The 17844-nt window shown below is 40.8% G+C and overlaps 1 protein-coding gene across 10 annotated transcripts in view; it reads left to right on the plus strand.

Moving 5' to 3' along the window:
- MGA (MAX dimerization protein MGA) overlaps window positions 1-17844 on the plus strand; it is a 60418-nt gene that overhangs the window by 24877 nt on the left and 17697 nt on the right. For 4 of the 10 annotated variants that reach the window (XM_063398568.1, XM_063398574.1, XM_063398570.1 and 1 more), the window contains 11 exons: window positions 321-419; window positions 1824-2461; window positions 3091-3448; window positions 4347-4570; window positions 5414-5554; window positions 5984-6059; window positions 7430-7950; window positions 9427-9724; window positions 11408-12031; window positions 12616-12915; window positions 14332-16022. In XM_063398568.1, the coding sequence (XP_063254638.1) occupies window positions 321-419; window positions 1824-2461; window positions 3091-3448; window positions 4347-4570; window positions 5414-5554; window positions 5984-6059; window positions 7430-7950; window positions 9427-9724; window positions 11408-12031; window positions 12616-12915; window positions 14332-16022 (4970 nt within the window). Of the gene's footprint in view, window positions 1-320; window positions 420-1823; window positions 2462-3090; window positions 3449-4163; window positions 4307-4346; window positions 4571-5413; window positions 5555-5983; window positions 6060-7429; window positions 7951-9426; window positions 9725-10104; window positions 10207-11407; window positions 12032-12615; window positions 12916-14331; window positions 16023-17844 lie in introns of those variants that run through there. The other 6 variants (XM_063398571.1, XM_063398572.1, XR_010080541.1 and 3 more) reach the window with 6 other exon arrangements.

Here is a 17844-nt window from a genome sequence, read left to right on the forward strand (position 1 = left end):
GCCTCTTCTATTTTAACGTACTAATTAGTTGATCAGCCAGCTGCTTTTGCATATTGCTGAGGAGACTAAAACAGAAAATAAAGGAAGCACTTTTTGTGCGATAGCAGATGCTTGGCCATAGATCAGAACTGTATAGGAAGCTTGGCCTTCTTGTTAAGTATGCTATTAATTAAAAATAAAATAGTAAAAGTCAAGTTGCTTCAAAGCTTCTGGTTTTGCTACTGTTCACCTATCCCTGAAAAAGAATAAGCAGAGTTTGCTAAGACACTGATACAATTAATCTTGGTTCATAAACTGAGGCTAGCTTTCTTCTTTTTCAGATGCTGGATTTCCTTTTGTTTCCAGGACAGGAAAAACAAATGATTTCACAAAAATCAAAGGCTGGCGAGGGAAGCTTCATGGTGCTTCTAGAAATGAAGGTAAAAAAAAAGAGTAAAAAGAGAGAGGTCAATGTACATATTTCCAACATGTGGCCATTTTCTTGATCTTCCATAAAAGTTGAAATTTGGTATTTGTGTGTGTCTTAATGAGACATGTATTTTTTTTATATTGAGACTGTTAGGATTAAGGAATTTTTTAGTACTGGTTCCATAGTCAGAATGGAGATTAATGAGGGATGAGAGAAACTTTGAGTAAAATAAAAATAAGTGTTCTGTTCTACACAGAATGCTCAAGTGAAGATCAAAGCTGAAATAGTTTTGTTTTTGTTTTTAAGTTCATACGGAAGTATGGTAATTCCAGAATTCTGTTGCCTCAGGGACCCTAATGAACCTGAGTAATTTTCATTTATATTGGTGTATTTTTAACTCCAGTTAGAGCAAGTGTGCCTCACATATTCGATTACTTTGCCATACCTTAAATGGACTGTTGAAAGTTTTCAAAATTTTACTTAAGATTAAATATTTATATTGTACCTTCTGCATTTCTGTACAGTGTTGTGTTGGAATAGTCCAGATGTGTTGTGCTGTACCAGGTGGGCCAGGTGTTCAGAACAAGTGAAGTAAGAGAAGGGGCACGGAGGGCCTGTAGTGGTTTTGTGAGTGGATGCTGTGTGGGTCTGGCTGAGGTGGAATTCATTTTGTCCACAGCAGCTCTCACAGTGCTGTGCTGTGCGCTGGCAGCTGGAGCACAGTTGGTAACACACCAGTGTTACCACCAGTGCTTTGGCTGCTGCTGAACAGTGCTCACAAGGCACCAAGGCTGCCTCTCAACATTCCCCCTCAGCAGTAGCCAGTGAGTGGACATGGTCTTTGGAGGGAACGTAGAACAGGTGACCCACACTGACCTGAGGGGTATTCCATACTGTATGTGTGCTCAACCATAAAAGCCTAAGAGGAGGGAGAAGGAGGGAGGCCGTTTGTTACTTACGATGTTTGTCTTCTGGAGTAACTACTACTTGTTCTGAACCCCTGCTTCCTGAGAAGTGCCTGTACATCTCCTGGTGATGGGATGTAGAGAATAAATCTTTTATTTCCCTTTGCTTCCACACACGGCCTTTGCTTTTACTTTATTAAACTTCCTTTATATTAACCCATGAGGTTTTGCAGCTTACTTTCTGTCTCCCATTCTGCTGAGAAGGGGAGCAATAGAGTGGCTTGGCAGGTGCCTGGAGTCCAGCCAGGGCCAACCCACCACAAATACACGTGTAAGATCTCCTCAAAAACAGTTGTGCAGGCTGTGTTTCGGAGTGAATTATATTTGGTGTGCCTATACTGGTGTGCAGTTCTTGTAGAAGAATGCATTTTTTAGAGATGTATTTACCTGTCCTACTGTACTCCGTTATTATTTACCTCCAGGAGTTAAAGTACTCTTCATTTATTTAGGTGGTAGTTCGGAAGGTTCATTGAAGAATCGCTCAGCGTTCTGTAGTGACAAGCTGGATGAGTACCTGGAAAATGAAGGGAAATTGATGGAAACAAGTATGGGATTCTCTTCTAACACTCCCACTTCTCCTGTGGTGTATCAGCTTCCCACTAAGAGCACTAGCTATGTTCGAACACTCGACAGTGTTTTAAAGAAGCAGTCCACTGTAATTCCATCAACGTCCTACACATTGAAGCCTGCTCCTCCGTCATCTACCTCTAGGAAAACAAAGACTCAAACCAGACAGACACACAGGAGAGCAAAATCATCTTACAGACCTATTCTGCCTTCACCTTTTCCTCCAAAGCAGAAACAGAACTCATCAGTGTCAGGGGAAAAGGCTGCTAAGTCTGCTAGCAGTTTGAGTAACCAAGGAGATGGTTTGATGCTGCCAACTGTGGATGAAAATGCGTTACCAAAACAGATCAGTTTGCGTCAAGCACCGCAGCATCACCAAGCACCTCGTCCACCAGGTTTGTCTAAATCTCAAGTGAAGTTAATGGACTTGGAAGACTGTGCTCTCTGGGATGGGAAACCACGGACCTATATCACAGAGGAGCGAGCAGACATCTCTCTGGCAACTCTGCTTACAGCTCAGGTACACCTGTAATTAGTTTCTTTTCTGTACTGTTGCTTTTTAAAATCTGCCCACTTATGGATGTTGCATAGAGGTACAGAAAATAAGACTGAAGCTGCTAAGGATCATGATAAAGCATGAGATTCCTTTGTGGTGTAGTCTTTGCAGTGAAACTTGAGGAGTGCTGACCTAGCAGTATGAAAAAAACTAATTGTGATAATAGCATATTGATACAAACTATTAATAATTTAAATTGTTTAAAATTATCACTATTAAAATTTGGGCTAATACAATTGTTATCCAGTAGCTGCATTTCCTTGCTATTTTCATTTTTATGTTTTCAGTTGAGCTAACTCCAAGAAAATCCTGGTCGTGTAACCTGATTGTCACATTATAACTTTTGAATTTTTCGCATCCTGCTTATTACCAGGATGGTTCTGCTGTCTCCAGTTGTCTCTCAAAAGACTTCAAATCCAAACTGTTTTGTTGGGATTTTTTGGGTTTTTGTGGTATAGAGGACAACTTTTTGTACATAAACAATGTAACTCGAGGGTTTTTGAATAGCAATTTTGCATATGCTTGATTTAATTTTACTAAAATATTCCTCTTACTAAAATTTGAAGTTTGTGCTTCGCTAAAACTTTTTTTAGGCTTCTCTTAAAAACAAACCTATCCACAAGATAATAAGACGACGAGCGCCTCCTTGCAACAATGATTTCTGCCGACTGGGTTGCATATGTGCCAGTCTGGCACTGGAGAAACGTCAGCCTACCCACTGCCGCAGGCCAGACTGCATGTTTGGCTGTACCTGCCTCAAGAGAAGGGTTCTGCTGGTGAAGGGAGGAACAAAACATAAGAAAACGGCAAAAAAGACTGTGCATGGAAATCTTGTGCTGTTCGGAACACAAGGACAACAGCAAGAGGATGAAGATGTGGAAGAAGAGGGTGATGGAGAAGAAGAGGAGACGAAGCAGAAGGATAGGAAGAAAAGAAAAAGGGTGGAATACAGTGAGTATTGGTGGAGATTACTTACAGCAAACCACCAAACCTGGTGGGCATTTTTTGTTAGGATGTAGTAGTGATGCCATTTCTAAATTCAGCTTACTTGCAGAAAATAACTTTTTTTTTTTTTAATTCTTACATGCTCAGCATTTCGGGCATTATGTAGTTATTTATTGAATCAAATAGTTGGACAGCTCTCCAAATATCTTTAAAGACTATGGATATGGAATAATTACTGCTGTCATTGTTGGTAATGTTCACTGTTACCTTTGTGCTGTTACCTTTCCCTATAAACAAGTCACTATCTATAGGTGGATTTTTAGTTGCTGTATATAGCTGTGTAGTGTTCATGGACTTCCTTGAAAGTGTAGTTCTTTATGGTAATTTCAGATCTGGCCTCAGGTATGCTCAGAAAACCAAATTGGTAGAAACTGCCCATGAATTTACATTTTCAGCTTCTTCCTAACAATACTTCTAGCAATAGCTGAAACAAAATATTTTCTGGTGTTCTACTGGTATAAATTAATTCTTCCATATAGCTGCAGTATACAGGTCTGGGTATATATATATATATTGTTTTTTATGTTTTGTGATTTTTCGGTATGTAGCATCAGTGGAGGTCACTAGTTTTCAGTGGTTTTGCAGATCTTCTATCACAGTAAAAGTGAGAAATAAGGATTGGTGTAGAAACATTCTTATTTTTATTTTTTCTTCCTTGTAGACAAATCCCAGTCAATATTGACTAGAATTCGAGGCAAGAAAAGCAACCAGTAGTATTTTCTGGCAGTTTGGACTAGTGATTGCTGTACGGCTAGAACTCAAACTCAAACAAAAATTTCTGTTACTGCTGTGTTAGATGTTGTTTTATTTGTAAGTAATTTTTGGTTTTTCTCTTTTTATTCAGCTATCTGTGACTCAGAGCCAGAACAACCTGTTAGGAATTGTCCATTGTGGGTGAAAGTGGAAGGTGAAGTAGATCCAGAGCCAATTTATGTCCCAACACCATCTGTTATTGAACCAGTTAAATCTGTGGTACTGCCCAGCCCAGAGGTCTCACTTCCAAGTAAGAGCAGATCTTCCAGTGGAACAAAACCAGGCAGAGTGTACACTCCTAGACCCAATCCAGTGGTAAGAGGAAAAAGAGACACATGTTTTCCCTTGTACTGAAATTTAAAACAAATACTGCCAACAGCTTCTGTGCTAGGTAATTTTAGAGACGTTTGAGGTGAAAGCCTAGGACTGACTGCCTGTAGGTGTGTCGATAAGCTAGGATAGATGGATTGTGTACAGATCTTCACTATGTCCATCTTCTGTTGAGAATTTACTGTAGCAGTAGGGGGATGGTGGAAGACGATTGTGATTCACTAATAGCCTTATTTAAAAATACACTAATATATGCTATTTTTGTCAACATTATTTTTGGCCCTGTAATGTTCATAAAAGTTATTAGCTACATAGCGTAGCCCAAGTATGAATTACATGCAAAAAATGTTGGGATACAGACACAGAGTGTTCAGTGTAGTTCTGGAGTATTTTTTTATTGTTCTTTCTTGAGGTTTCACTGCCAGTGTTGTAAGAATCTGGTTTTGTGTCTCCACTTACCTTGGTATTAGACAAAAGCAGCAACAGCAGTGGAGCAGAAACAGCCATAGAGTGGAGTGTAGTTATATCTGAAGAACAAACACACCAGAGTAGCTATTTAATGTATACCTTATAATGTTAAACAATGCACGACACTTAGGATTTGTTTCTTCACTTAGAAGAATATCTGAATGGGTTTGAATTTCGGGAAGCTGGTGGTGGCTATGTAATGACACTGAGAAGGCAGATCTAGCTTTAAATGCTAGACTTTTCTTTTGACCCTTACCATTGAAGCATTTATATTAAAGTGTTTCTAGAAAGCAAAGCTGTTTCGTGAATCTGATGTGCATCCAGAACAGAGGAAAGAGGGTTTTGTCTCTTTTCTTTTAGATCCGAGAGGAGGACAAGGATCCTGTCTACATGTACTTTGAAAGTTTAATGACTTGTGCAAGAGTGCGAGCCTATGAACACAAGAGGGAGAGAAAAAAGCAGCAAAAAGACAAAAGTGATTCACAGAGTTGTAGTGTAAAGGTAAGAAGAAGTCACACTGTAACTAGTGTGTATTATAGAACAGGCAGAAATATTGAAAATGTTGAAGTAATTTTTTCCCCAGAAACTCCTACATGACGTAAGGGTGGTAGGGCTGTGGAAGGTGGAGCCTTAATCATTTTGCAGTGCTGGTAAATTTACTCTGTTACTGTGATTGTGTTGTCTGGGGAAATTCCTGGCTGCCACAAGTGCATTATTGTGGAAGGCTTAAATATTCATATGGTGTGTATATATATATGTATATAAAAAATAGGCACAGAATTAATAGACCCTTCTAAGATGAAGGCTGTAACATTGTCAAACACAGCATATTGCTGTGATTTGGGGTGAACTAGTTCATTTTGTGCTGTGATTTTTAGTGTGGAAGTGAGATGTATAGGGTGAATATTTTCTTGCATTTCTTTCCTCCAGCAGGAATATGAACCAGAGCTTCGGTCTCCTGAGAAGACAACCTGTGAGGTAGACAAAGACACTAATAAATCAAGAGGTAAGAGCTGAGTCAGGAGTATAATTCCACTTCTTAGTAATTACACGTTTTTGTGTTATTTCTTGAAAAAAAGTAGCTATTGATGGAACAGAAGTCTATTTGCTGGGGGAGTTGTTACAGTTGTTAATAAAAATCTAATGACATGCATACAGTTTCCTGTTTTCTTAGCAGCTGGGGGAGCACATGGAGGTAGAACAGACTAAATACGCAGTGCTTGCTGCTGCTCTAAGTGTAAAATGACCAGTGCTGCCAGTAGCTTGTTTAGCAATAAAATAAAAACTACACAGCAGACATGTCTTCAAGACAGATGATTTGATACTTGGAAAGGAACGGAGATGAATGGTTTTGCTTTGTCTGGGTATTTTTTTCTCCCACTTTTTTTCTCTACTACCACTCTGTAGTCAGTGAAGAATGAAATATCCACGTAGTCTTGGGAGGATGGGATCCTCATGTTCTTCACATAGAACTGGATGGGACAAGGAAGTGCCTTTACTTTATTTGGAATTGTTTGATGCTGAATTTGTTTAGTTCAAGTTGAAAGACAGAAGTTCTGCTATGTTAGAGATACTTGGTTTGAGTTTCTAGCTCGTGAAGAAATAGGCTAGACATCAATGTTCTCTTTCAGTCTGAGGCAGCCCAAATCATGTTGCAAGCCTTAAATGAGACATATACAAGAGGCATTGTGTCGTCCACTAATGAACCATATCTGCCTTTCTGACCTGATTTTTTACTGTTTAATGTATACAGCAGTGCATGCTACATTTAAGGATGGGAATGGAAAAACAATAAAATTAGTTGAAAATGTTGGTGCATTAGATGAGATTAAAATGGCCAGGACACAGGGCTCAGTATCCTTACAGTTCTACAAAAAGGGACGTTGTATCTCTAATGGTAACAAAAGGTCGTGCTTCTGTTTTATACATCTTCTGCAAAAGATAGTTCTGCTAGTGGGGTGTCCCCTCATGCCATTGTAGGACAGGGGTGCTTTTCTGACTCAAAGAGGAAAGAGCCATCTCTTGATTAACCAGTGATGCTTTCTACTGTGTTGGTGTGTTTGGAGAACTTTCATCCCTGTATTGAAACAACCCATCTTTGTTTAGCTTGTGATGCAATGGGATACAAACTGACGTGGTATGGCTGCAGGGATTGAACCGTGAGAAACAGTTGCATTAGTTTTGCAGTGAGTTTTTGCTTGCTTGTGAAGCTCTGCAAGGGGAAGTGATGCGTTGAACAGTTCTTTTACTTGCTGTTGGCCTGCAGCTGAGCTGAGCTGAGCTAAGGGTGGAGGTGTGGGCAGAATGAAATTGTTTGACTATCCAGGTGCTTAAAATGCCATAGTATTGCAGAAACCTATTTCAATTCTTTCTCAGAGAAAAGCTGGTGTTCTTCCCGTAGTGAGGGGGACTCTTTCTCCACCTCCTATGTTCATCACACCACTCAAGGTGAACCAACCAAACTTTTCGAGATTATCTCTGACTGCAACTTGGAGGAAGATCACAATAAGATCTTGACCATCTTATCACAGCATATCAACAGTAACACACCACAGTGCCTCAAAGTGGGTAGCTTCATTATTGAATTGGCTTCGGAATACAAGGCCCAGGATGAGAGCCATCCTTCTGTCTGCTCCTCCAGAGTGAAAATTTCAGTGCCGTCCTACCAGGTCAAGGATGAGAAGCCTGAGATCCCTGTCTTGGAGACTCCTGATAGCGCAGTGGCGTCATGCAATAACTCAGGAAGTGTAAAGGTCACGCGGGCAGAGCCAGTGGACAAACTGCGGGAGAAACTGCAGGGGGGCAAAGGCTTGCCTTTTTATGCAGGGGTTTCTCCTGCGGGGAAGCTGGTTGTCTACAAATGCAGAGCTAATACGAGCCCCTCGGGCTTGATTCAGGTGGGTCCCTCTGCCTTTACTGTGGAGATCAGATGCAGTTTCATCCAGTACTGCCCCAGAGCTCCTTGAAGGGGAGAACGCTCTTTAATATGTCTTCTGCCTGTCCAGACAGGAGTTCTTGATGTCTGGTGGCATTCTTCTCCATAAGCTTGTCCCTTTCAAGATTTACTCAATAACAGGAAATCTGATTGGAATCCTGAAATCTGATGGTTTAACTTGTCTTTTTGGCAATTTGGGTCTTGTTGACCCAAGTGCAGAATCTCTTTCAAGATCTTTTTAATTCTTTGTAAAACCCCCTGAAGGTGGCACATAATGCTTCTAAATGAATGATTGTGTGAGTCCACAGAAAGAATATTTTCTGGGGAACTATACACTGGGACAAAACTTTAAAATGAAAATGTAAACATTAAATTGCTTTTTGCTACAGCTTACTGTTAATCTTCACTAACAGCCTGAATCTTCTTTGTAGAATGTATGTTTTTCATTAAGACACTTCATAATCCTAAATTCAAAGGGTCTTTTCCCTGCAGTTTTAATGTTGCTGACATGGTGTTAAGAATCAGTCGTAGGAACTACAGGGTTAGGATAAAGATCTTTTTCCATCATAGCTGTTTGTGGTTAGAGTAAAAACCACTTTGAGGAAAAGTATGAGATTTAGAAAATTGGAGTCAAATATGTTTTCATGACAGTTTGCAGGTATGACACCTCAGGAAGAAAAGCTAGTGGAGAGAAAAAGATCAGGAGATTTCTTACCTTCAGTAAAAGTTGATCAATAAAAACTACTGTTTATTTAGTAGTGTCTTAAATACATTTGGCTTTTAGAAGATATTATCACAGAACATGAAAGCAAAATAATGCAACACTACCAAAAACTTCCCATTGTCCACTAGGCATAAAGCCTGACATTCAGCAAGATGTTGTGTGTTTTTTCTTGTGCAGTCAGTTACCAGTATAACTTTGAATTTGAAGTTAGGGAACTCATCGTACCTAATTACAGTATCAAACAACAGTGGATAAGGAAAAAGTTGATGCAGCTTTTACAAGCTCTTTTAGAGTTTTGTCTCAATGTATATGTCATCAGTATTCTTTCTTTTGTGATGCTAGGTTTTAATTAGGTTTGAGAATTTTATCCAAAATTGTCCTTCAGTTAGGGAACCTATTTCTATTCAGGACTATAGCATAAGCATGAGACAGGAAAAACAGATGCTAGCTTCACTCTTATCTAATTTCACTGATTTCACTTGTTCCTTGGTCTCTCTGCTTTTATATGAGAGTCTGAGCAGCATTTAAAATCTGAATTTCAAAGATAAGAATTGTTTGAAGTTCTCCCTGGCAATTAAGAAATCAGGAATTCCCATTTAGAATTGCAATGGTTTTTTGAAAAGGATATTTAGAAGTCCCACGGAATGAAACACTTCTCCAGAAGTGGTGAATTAGCGTTCTTTTCACGAAGTCTCCCTTTTCCCCTTTTTTCAGGTTAATGATAAAAGGTATCCTCAGGCCAAACTGCTTTTGGGACAGATGGGGGCATTACATCCTGCCAATCGGCTAGCAGCTTATATCACAGGCAGGCTGCAGCCCACAGTACTTGATATCGCAGCCCTCAGTACTGTGATCTCCAAAGTAGCATCCAGTGCTAAAACTCCTGCTTCTGGGACACCATCAGCCCAGGGGCCCACACCATCAGCTCCTAAAACTACATCTTCCACCAGCACTACTTCAACCCCCACTGTGACGACTCTGAAAACCCCTGTCCCAGCACAGAGACAGATAGGTAGGTTGGAACTTATTACTGTGTTTTAAATTGCGTGAAGCTGAAGTACAGAGTGAGTGTACAACGTTAATGTTGATTTCTGTGCAACAGTGCATGCTGCCTTTGGCTGCATTGCCTACCTAAGATGCCTCTGCAATAAATAACCTCTTCAAAGCAGAAAGTTTTATTTGGACTTCAGAGTAAGATAACAGATGTTGACTGTTAGTTGTTTTATTAATGCTACTAGAGCATATTTTCAAGAGACAAGGATGGAAACTCTCCAAATATTAACTGGGATTTTTGTTTGGAGTTGCGTTACTATCATTTTAATTGCTTTTCATCAAACACAGATTAACTTCAAGTGAGTAAAGTATCAGTAATATGTGGTTCTTCACTGTTAGATTTTCTGCTGATGTTGCACCCATAATTCTTGTGACCGCCAAAGATGTGTGAAGCAGCAGTGAAAGACAAGATGGTCCAAATCTGGATTAGCGAAACAACAGGTGTGCAGCCAATAACCACGCCAGCCTCTAATCTCATTGGATTTCACAAGCTAAACAGGGTTGGATTTAGACAGCACTTAGAGTTTAAAAAAAAAACATTGGAAGATTCGTGAGTTACATGTGTATCTCTGAGTTGGTACTGAAATGGTTACCTCAGTGTGGCAAGAGAGGCAGTTGCCCTTTACTATTACATTTTGCATGAGTTTAAAAAGAGAAATCTAGTACCCATTCACATAATCCCACACATTACTTAAAGATCTGAAGAAGCTTTGCAAGGGAAAAGGATGTTACCTGTGTCCTGGAAAAACTTTAATTTCTCTCTTGATTAATTATTTTGTTTCTTCCTGCCTAAATTTTCATTGCTGAGTAAATGGGTGTGTTGTTTTTCTTGTCCTGTAATAAAACTTGTTTTGTGTGTTTATGCAGAGTGAAAGAGCTGGCTGTGTTTCATTGATGGGTGAAGTCATTGTTGCATATGTGATTTAAGTAAAAATTGCATTTCTGGCATAGTCTGGGTTAAAAGTGCTGTATGCATGAATAACTGCAGTGTTTAAGTTGGTCTTGCTCCATAATCTATGCTGTTGTACTCAGTCTGTAGGCATCTGGGGTGATGTAAATGCAGTGTTCTAGTCCCTTGGAGAGCAAGGGATGAGGTAAAGGATCTTCCTAACAGTTATTCATTTCCATCAGTTAAATTTATTCCATCCAGTCTGCAGTTGCACGAATGTCAGTGCAGTTGGGGGAAACTGTATCCTTCCCATCCATTTCCCCTGTGCCTGTGTAAGATGAATACAGTACAAGGGGGGTGAAAAGCAGCAGAAAAAGGGGAAGATGACAGAAGCTGTTACCCAAAGAATTTGAGGTTTAGAAAATAGTTGAAGCTCATTATTTCACTTAGGTAATTGTTTTCCTGCACTGTTAGTTAGGATTATCCATAGTTTCACAATGAAGAACAACCCTTCAAGACTTGATTCTTTTGTGTATCTGGGAAGAAATGCAATAAAAAGCTATAGTAGTGGAATAAGGCAGAGGTATTCCTAACATGTAAGGCACATCCAGAAGTGCTATAAAGGTTTTGATTTAGTTACAAGGTACACAGAAAAAGGAGGGTCAAATTAATTTTGAAATTACAGTTGTAGCATCTCATGAAAGGCAAAGAGGCAATCTATTAAAATTTTGACCTGCCAGTTTTTCTTTGCAGCTGCCCGTCCCTCACCTGGTGGTGTGTTTGCCCAGTTTGTGATAAACAAAGCGGGAGCTCTGCAGCAGAAGATTCCTGGAGCGGGCGCGCGCCAGGCTGCCTCAGGGCGGCCGTTCCTCAGTATCAAGCCCACGCCAATCACGGTTATTGCTCCCACGGCTCCCTCAGTGCCATCTCCAGCTCTGTGCACAGTCTGTGCTGGGGTCACTGCAGCCACCACTACTTCTCCAGTTACTGTGGAGAGTACCAGTGTAGCGCCATCTACTCTGACCACTCCTAGCCAGACAAAAGCTGGTGAATCTCCCTGCTCTCCTCCTGCAACTGCAGTCACAGCTGCTCCTGCAACACCTGGAATCAGCACCTGTACTACTGCATCCACCACTGCTGCTGTGAACACAACAAAAACAACAGGGGTTGACACAGCAGTAGCAACGTCTTTCCCAAAAACTGTAGTAATACCACCAACTGTTACTTGTGCTGCTGTCACAACATCCACTTCTACAGTTGTACTGACAACAGCTGCAGCAACTACACCTGTGGTGACCACACTGACTTCCTCTACTGTCTCTGTTCCAGTGATACTATCAGGAGTTAATTCAAGTCCTCCACAGAATCCAAAAAGAGGTAATGCTTAGGTGCTTTGAGTTATTACTACAAACACTTGGGTTTTTTAAATTGTGCTTCTTCTGATAGCTATAATACAGTCTGCATCTGGTTTCAGTTTTAAATATGGGCTCACTTTCCTTGCAGTCCTTTTCAAAATAGAATAAGAAATGTCATCTCTTAAGTTGCTTTTTGTATTCCAGCCTGAACTGCTAGAGAAAGGAAAAAATGTAACTATCTGGTCAGTGACTGCTATGAAGTGAGCTGGAAGCCTCACATCACCCCTTGACCTATAGAAATGTATAGAATAGTCATGACTGCTAGAATTTCGTGGTTGGCACAGAATTCAGAAATTAGGTATGGAATTACTGTCTTGTGTCATGGTTAAAAAATGCTGGTGGAACTGCACAGGAAAAACCCAAAACTGTTCTGACCTGGTTGGTTCTGTGCATTCTGTGGATAAAAGGAGAAAAACCTCCCTTAAAAAAATTTTGGAAGGGAGACAGTTGTTTCCAAAATATTTGCACTTGAATTTATTAAGAATAATGCCTGATTTGTAGGCAGTCTCTTAAACTGATTCTTTGTAACTTGTTAAAATATTTCAGAAGATGCTGTTCCACAAGCTGCAAGTAAGACTCCCCCAAAGATAGCTCCTGGAACAGACAAACGTATTGGACCTCGGTTGCTGCTGATTCCAGTGCACCAGACGTCTTCTGCTCTGCGACCGCTGAACAACGCCCAGGTGGCCCAGAGGCAGAGGATGGTGCTTCAGCCTCTCAGGAGCCCTGGGGCTGTGAACCTGTTCAGGCATCCCAATGGGCAGATCATCCAGCTTGTTCCCCTGCAGCAGGTCCGAGCTGCGGGAGCTCAGCCCAGCGTGCAGCCAGTGATGCTCCGCAATCCGGGTACGCAGCGCTTCTTTCCTGTCTGACCGCTGTGTTGCTCAGGAATGGACAAGGAGATAAATGTCTCTGTGATGTTTTCATCTCCTGAAAGTAATTGAACAGGGTGCAGTTTGGTTCTGTGTGAGCAATTGAAGACCATAGTGTAATTATTCAGATGCAATGCAACTTAAATACCATGTGTATAATAGTCAGAAAGTGCAATTAACAGCTAAGTCAACAAAACTCTGTAGTTCTGTGCAGCAGGTAAAAGAGCCTGTGTATGTGTGACAGTGGAGCTGTGTCCATTGTACTGTCACAACTTACAAGATCCAACCTGATGATTCAAAAACAATTCTTGTTGGAGGTTCTCTTAAAGAGAATGAGCTGTTACCCATGTTTCATTGGATGTGCTGCTCTGTTTTTGTTAGGTTTCCAGGTTGGTTAGTGTGTTCACAGAAGATACTCAGATGAAATGTTACACTGCAGTACAAAATTGCCAGGTTTTTGCCTCCTTAGGAGTGTGAGAAGAAAAATAAGTGTGATTTTCAGCTGTTTCTCTAGTACACCGTTGAAGCAAGGGTTGGAAGAGTTAGAAATTGCAGGTTGGGTATGCTGTTGCACGTATTTGTAAATTCTAATCCAAATGTATTTTAAATGCAGTTTTACTCTCTCTAGTAGGATCTTTTCTTCTGTTCTTCCTGTATCAAAACACATCTCAAAGAGAGGGAGCTAGAGTGGGGTAGAAGGGAGAGTGGAAGCAAGCACAGTAGATAAAACTGGGAGGAGAGCAAACAATGCTGAGCTTTAGCTGAGGTTTGTGCATGAGGTGTAGTAAAGAATCAGTAAGTTTATTTAATTTTTTTCTGTTTTGAGGCTCTTGCTGAGCAAGAGAAACTAGTTGCCAGTGGTAATATTTTTCTCCCTTATTTGTGGAGTGTTGAAATGCTGCAGAAGAGTTCATAAAGGTGAAAAAGATGGTGGTATAATTGTGTAACTTTGACATATTCTTTTTCTCTTTGGAAGTCTTTTTCTGTGAGAAAAAAAAAGATTTTAAAATTAAATACTATTTTTTCCTTTCTTTTTTATTTTGAAAAATCCCAATTTCCTTGTTTTCCAATAAATGTAAAGTGGGTAAGTAAAATGCAGGACTTGCAATGCTATGTTGCTTTTTTGATCAAAAAGCTTAATACTAGAACCTAACATTTAGTCTGTTAGAGTCACTGATTCATGTATTTTATTGGAGTGTTACTTAAAAAAATTCAGGTTTATGTGTCCTTATGCAGGACCAACTTTTTCACTGAGAACTTGTGGTCAGACACCTGATTGCATTGTGATCCTTGAGAGTGGTGTCTGCTTCTAGTGCAGCATCATATACTAAAACTGGAAGAAAAAAGTTGCTTTGAGAAAGTCTCAGTTGATGTTTTGTGTTCCTCACAGGATCTATTGTAGGAATCCGGTTGCCTGCACCTTCCAAGCCTCCTGAGTCACCTGTTTCTCCCACTTCCTCTGTGTCTTCCACTTCTCCTGCCTCAAATTCAGCTGCAGTACCCAAGTTATCCCCCCCATCCAACCCAGCCACTCAAGCATCTTCTCTTCCTCCTTCAGTAACAAGTTTTGTGTCCCAGGCAGGCACTCTGACTCTGAGGATCTCTTCCTCTGCTGCCACCAGCAACGTCACAAACCAAACAGCCTCTGAGTCTAAAATAACCTGCAGCTCGGGTGGTCTGCCTGCCACCACCGCTAATCTCATACCTTTACAGTCTGGAAGTTTTGCTTTACTTCAGCTCCCAGGACAGAAGACTGTGCCAAACTCTATTCTTCACCATTTTGCATCTCTGCAGATGAAGAAGGATTACAGGAAAATATGCAAGAAGGAAGACTCAGGTGCTGCTCAGCAGAAAGAAAATGGGAAGGCTCCATGCTCAGGTGATACGGAAGTTACAGAGTCTGACATCACAGTGCCAGATGGGAAACAAGAAGAAAATGAGTTGTTGATTAACCACTCAAATGCTGCTGAAGAGTCAGCATCTGGCACAGTCACATCTAGCAGTGACAGAAATTCCACTTCATTAGAGATAGTGGAGAAGAACTCAAAGGTGCTAGAGAGTTCTTGTGATGACAGCTTTTCTTCTCAGCATGATGTTTCTGCAGATGTCGTATCATCTGACCATTCGTACATCAGTGAGAAGCCAAATGATGAGGAAGAAAAAGGGGCTTCTGAAGAGAAGGAGGATTCTGTCAGCTCTGAAACTGTTGTGGAGGCAGTTTCAGGTAACTCTGAAATTGTTTGTGGGTCATTAGGTGAGTCTGCAGATAATACACATTCACAGAGTCTCAAGAATCAGGAGACTGCAGAGTTGAAAAACCATGGGAAGGAACAAACATGTGCTGAACAGGAGGAGAAACCAGTAAAAGAGGAGGAAGAAGATGTACAGACACAGATGGAGGAGGACAACAGAGCAAGTTCTGGGCAGTTGCATAGTCAACAAGTGCAAAATATACAGCTGAAGATCAAGGAGGAGCAAGGAGAGACTGAACTGTTTGAGATCAAACAGGAATTCCAGGGTGATGCTAAACAGCCAGATATGGAAAGGAGGGAGTACAAGGGCTCTATAGAAGTGGAAAACATAGGAGAGAAAACGAGAAGTAGGTCTGAAATTGCTTCTATAAAGAAACAGGATAATGATTCAGGAGAAGAGCATACAGTCGATACAGGGACAGGGGAAGACAAAGGAAACATAGCTAGGCAGGAAGGCAGTAACAGCAAAGAACGAGGTGTGTGTGACTCTCTGGAAGAAATCAAAACAGGCCATGATATTCTAACACACGTTAACAGTTCTTGGAGCAAAATATCTAGCATTGTACCTCCTCTAGAAAACAGAAGTGAAGTGGATAACAAAGCTGATACATCAGAGAAAAGTGACATCCTGACAGCACCAGAACAAAGGGCACACAAAAAGGGTTACATGCCCACTATTGATATAACTGCTGATGATACGGAAGAGGATGAAGAGGAAGATGAGGAGGAGGAGGAAGAAGAGGATGAAAAAACTGATGATTCTGCTGATGAGATGCTGGATGGTGCTTCTGACTCCCCAAGTGAAGAGGAAGTAGATGTTGAAAGACTGGTAAGCATTTAACTATTTATGAAGGGATTTTTTTTTTCTAATTGACCAACTAACATGTCATAACCTATGGATTTGACAGACAGAGTATGATGTTTGTGTTTTGGACTTCAGTTTCTTTAGGAGGTATAAACTGGGGTTCCAAGTGGAAATGTCTTTTATTTCTTAGTTGCCTTTTTTTTAGGTAGCAGTTTAGTGGCCTTGTAGAAATTGCCTGTTTTTCAGATGACAGGAGTTAAATTGAGCAATCTGTAATAGAACCATTGCAGGTTGCTTTCCTCCAGTATTTACTCAAATAATTTGGTTACTTGTAATGTGACTTAATGATCCAAAAATGTAGTGACCAATCTAGTATTTCTGTTATTTTAAGATGTTTTCTTCTATTTAGTTTTTGTACCCTTAGTTAACAGTTATTTCTGGAAGGAATGTTTGAATCCATCTTTAAATTCCTTTTTTAAGTTAATAATACATTTAATTAATATGTGAGAACTGTCATTCCTTAAAGGCACAGAATAAGGGTAAAATGTTGTGGTTAGGGTAGTTAGATACATTTAGATTTTAATGCTCATTAAAATCCCATCAAATTTAACCCAAAAATTAAAATAAAGTGTGTAATTCCTTCTTACATATCACTACATGACTTAAGAAATACTGCATTGTTATTTCAAATTATGAAGCTATTGTTTCATAAATCAGTCAAATGGACAAATGAACTAAGATAGCCTTTTCTTGGGATGAGATACAAGTGGAAAGAGAGTGGTTAAATTGGAGAGGAGTTGAAGAACAGACAAATTAAAAATAGGAGAGATAATGTTCGTATCTTCAGGGTAGAATTCTTTTAGTCCTTTTGTGTTATTGCAGTCCTCTTGCAGTTGAAAATCAGACTAGAGTTCTTTGGTAGATCTAGAGATCTAGAGGATTCCTAGAGCACCTGGGCAATAACTTCTTGGTACACGTACTGCAGGAGCCAGCTAGAAAGGTGCTCTCCTTGAACTGCTGCTCAGTAACAGAGAGGGGCCTGTGAGTGAAATGGCAACAGACTGCTGTCTTGGCCACAGCAGTCATGAAACAATCGAGTTTCAAATCTTTGGTGACGGGAGGAAAAGTGCCAGCAAGACTTCAACCCTGGATATGAGGAGAGCAGACCTCAGGCTGCTTGAGGAACAAGTTAGGAAGGTCCTCAAGGTTACCTACCCAGCTGACCAGTGGAAGCCAGTTGATTTAATCTCCCTGGATTTCAGTAAAGCTTTGGAAACTTTCTCTCACAGGATCCTTCTGTACAAAATGTCCAGCACTCAGCAGGATAAACCCATCATGTGATGGGTGAGCAACTGGCTCATGGGTCAGGCGTGATGGGTGATAGTGAATGAGGTGACATCAGATTGGTGAACGTTCGCTAGTGGGGTTCTGCAGGGCCCCATCCTTGGCCCTGTGCTCTTCAGCATCTTCATGAATGACTTGGAGGCAGTACTGGAAGGGATACTAGATAAGCTTGCCACAGATCCTAAACTGGGAAGAGCTGTTGACTCTCAAAGGTAGAGAGGCCTTGCAGAGAGACCAACCATATGAAGTTTAACAAGGGAAAGTGCTGGATTCTACACCTGGGACAGGGCAGCCCTGGGTCTACAAACAGCCTGGGGGATGAGAGGCTGGAGAGCAGTGCCATGGAAAGGGACCTGGGGGTCCTGGTCCATGGCAAGTTGAACATAAATCAGCAGTGCCCTGGCAGCTGGAAGGGCCAAGCATGTCCTGGGGTGTGTCAGGCACAGCATCACAGCCAGGCAAGGGAGGGGATTGTCCCCTCTGCTCTGAGCTGGGGCAGCCT

This window comes from Prinia subflava, chromosome 5 (genome assembly GCF_021018805.1).
Source record: "Prinia subflava isolate CZ2003 ecotype Zambia chromosome 5, Cam_Psub_1.2, whole genome shotgun sequence".
In the NCBI taxonomy this organism is placed as follows: domain Eukaryota; kingdom Metazoa; phylum Chordata; class Aves; order Passeriformes; family Cisticolidae; genus Prinia; species Prinia subflava.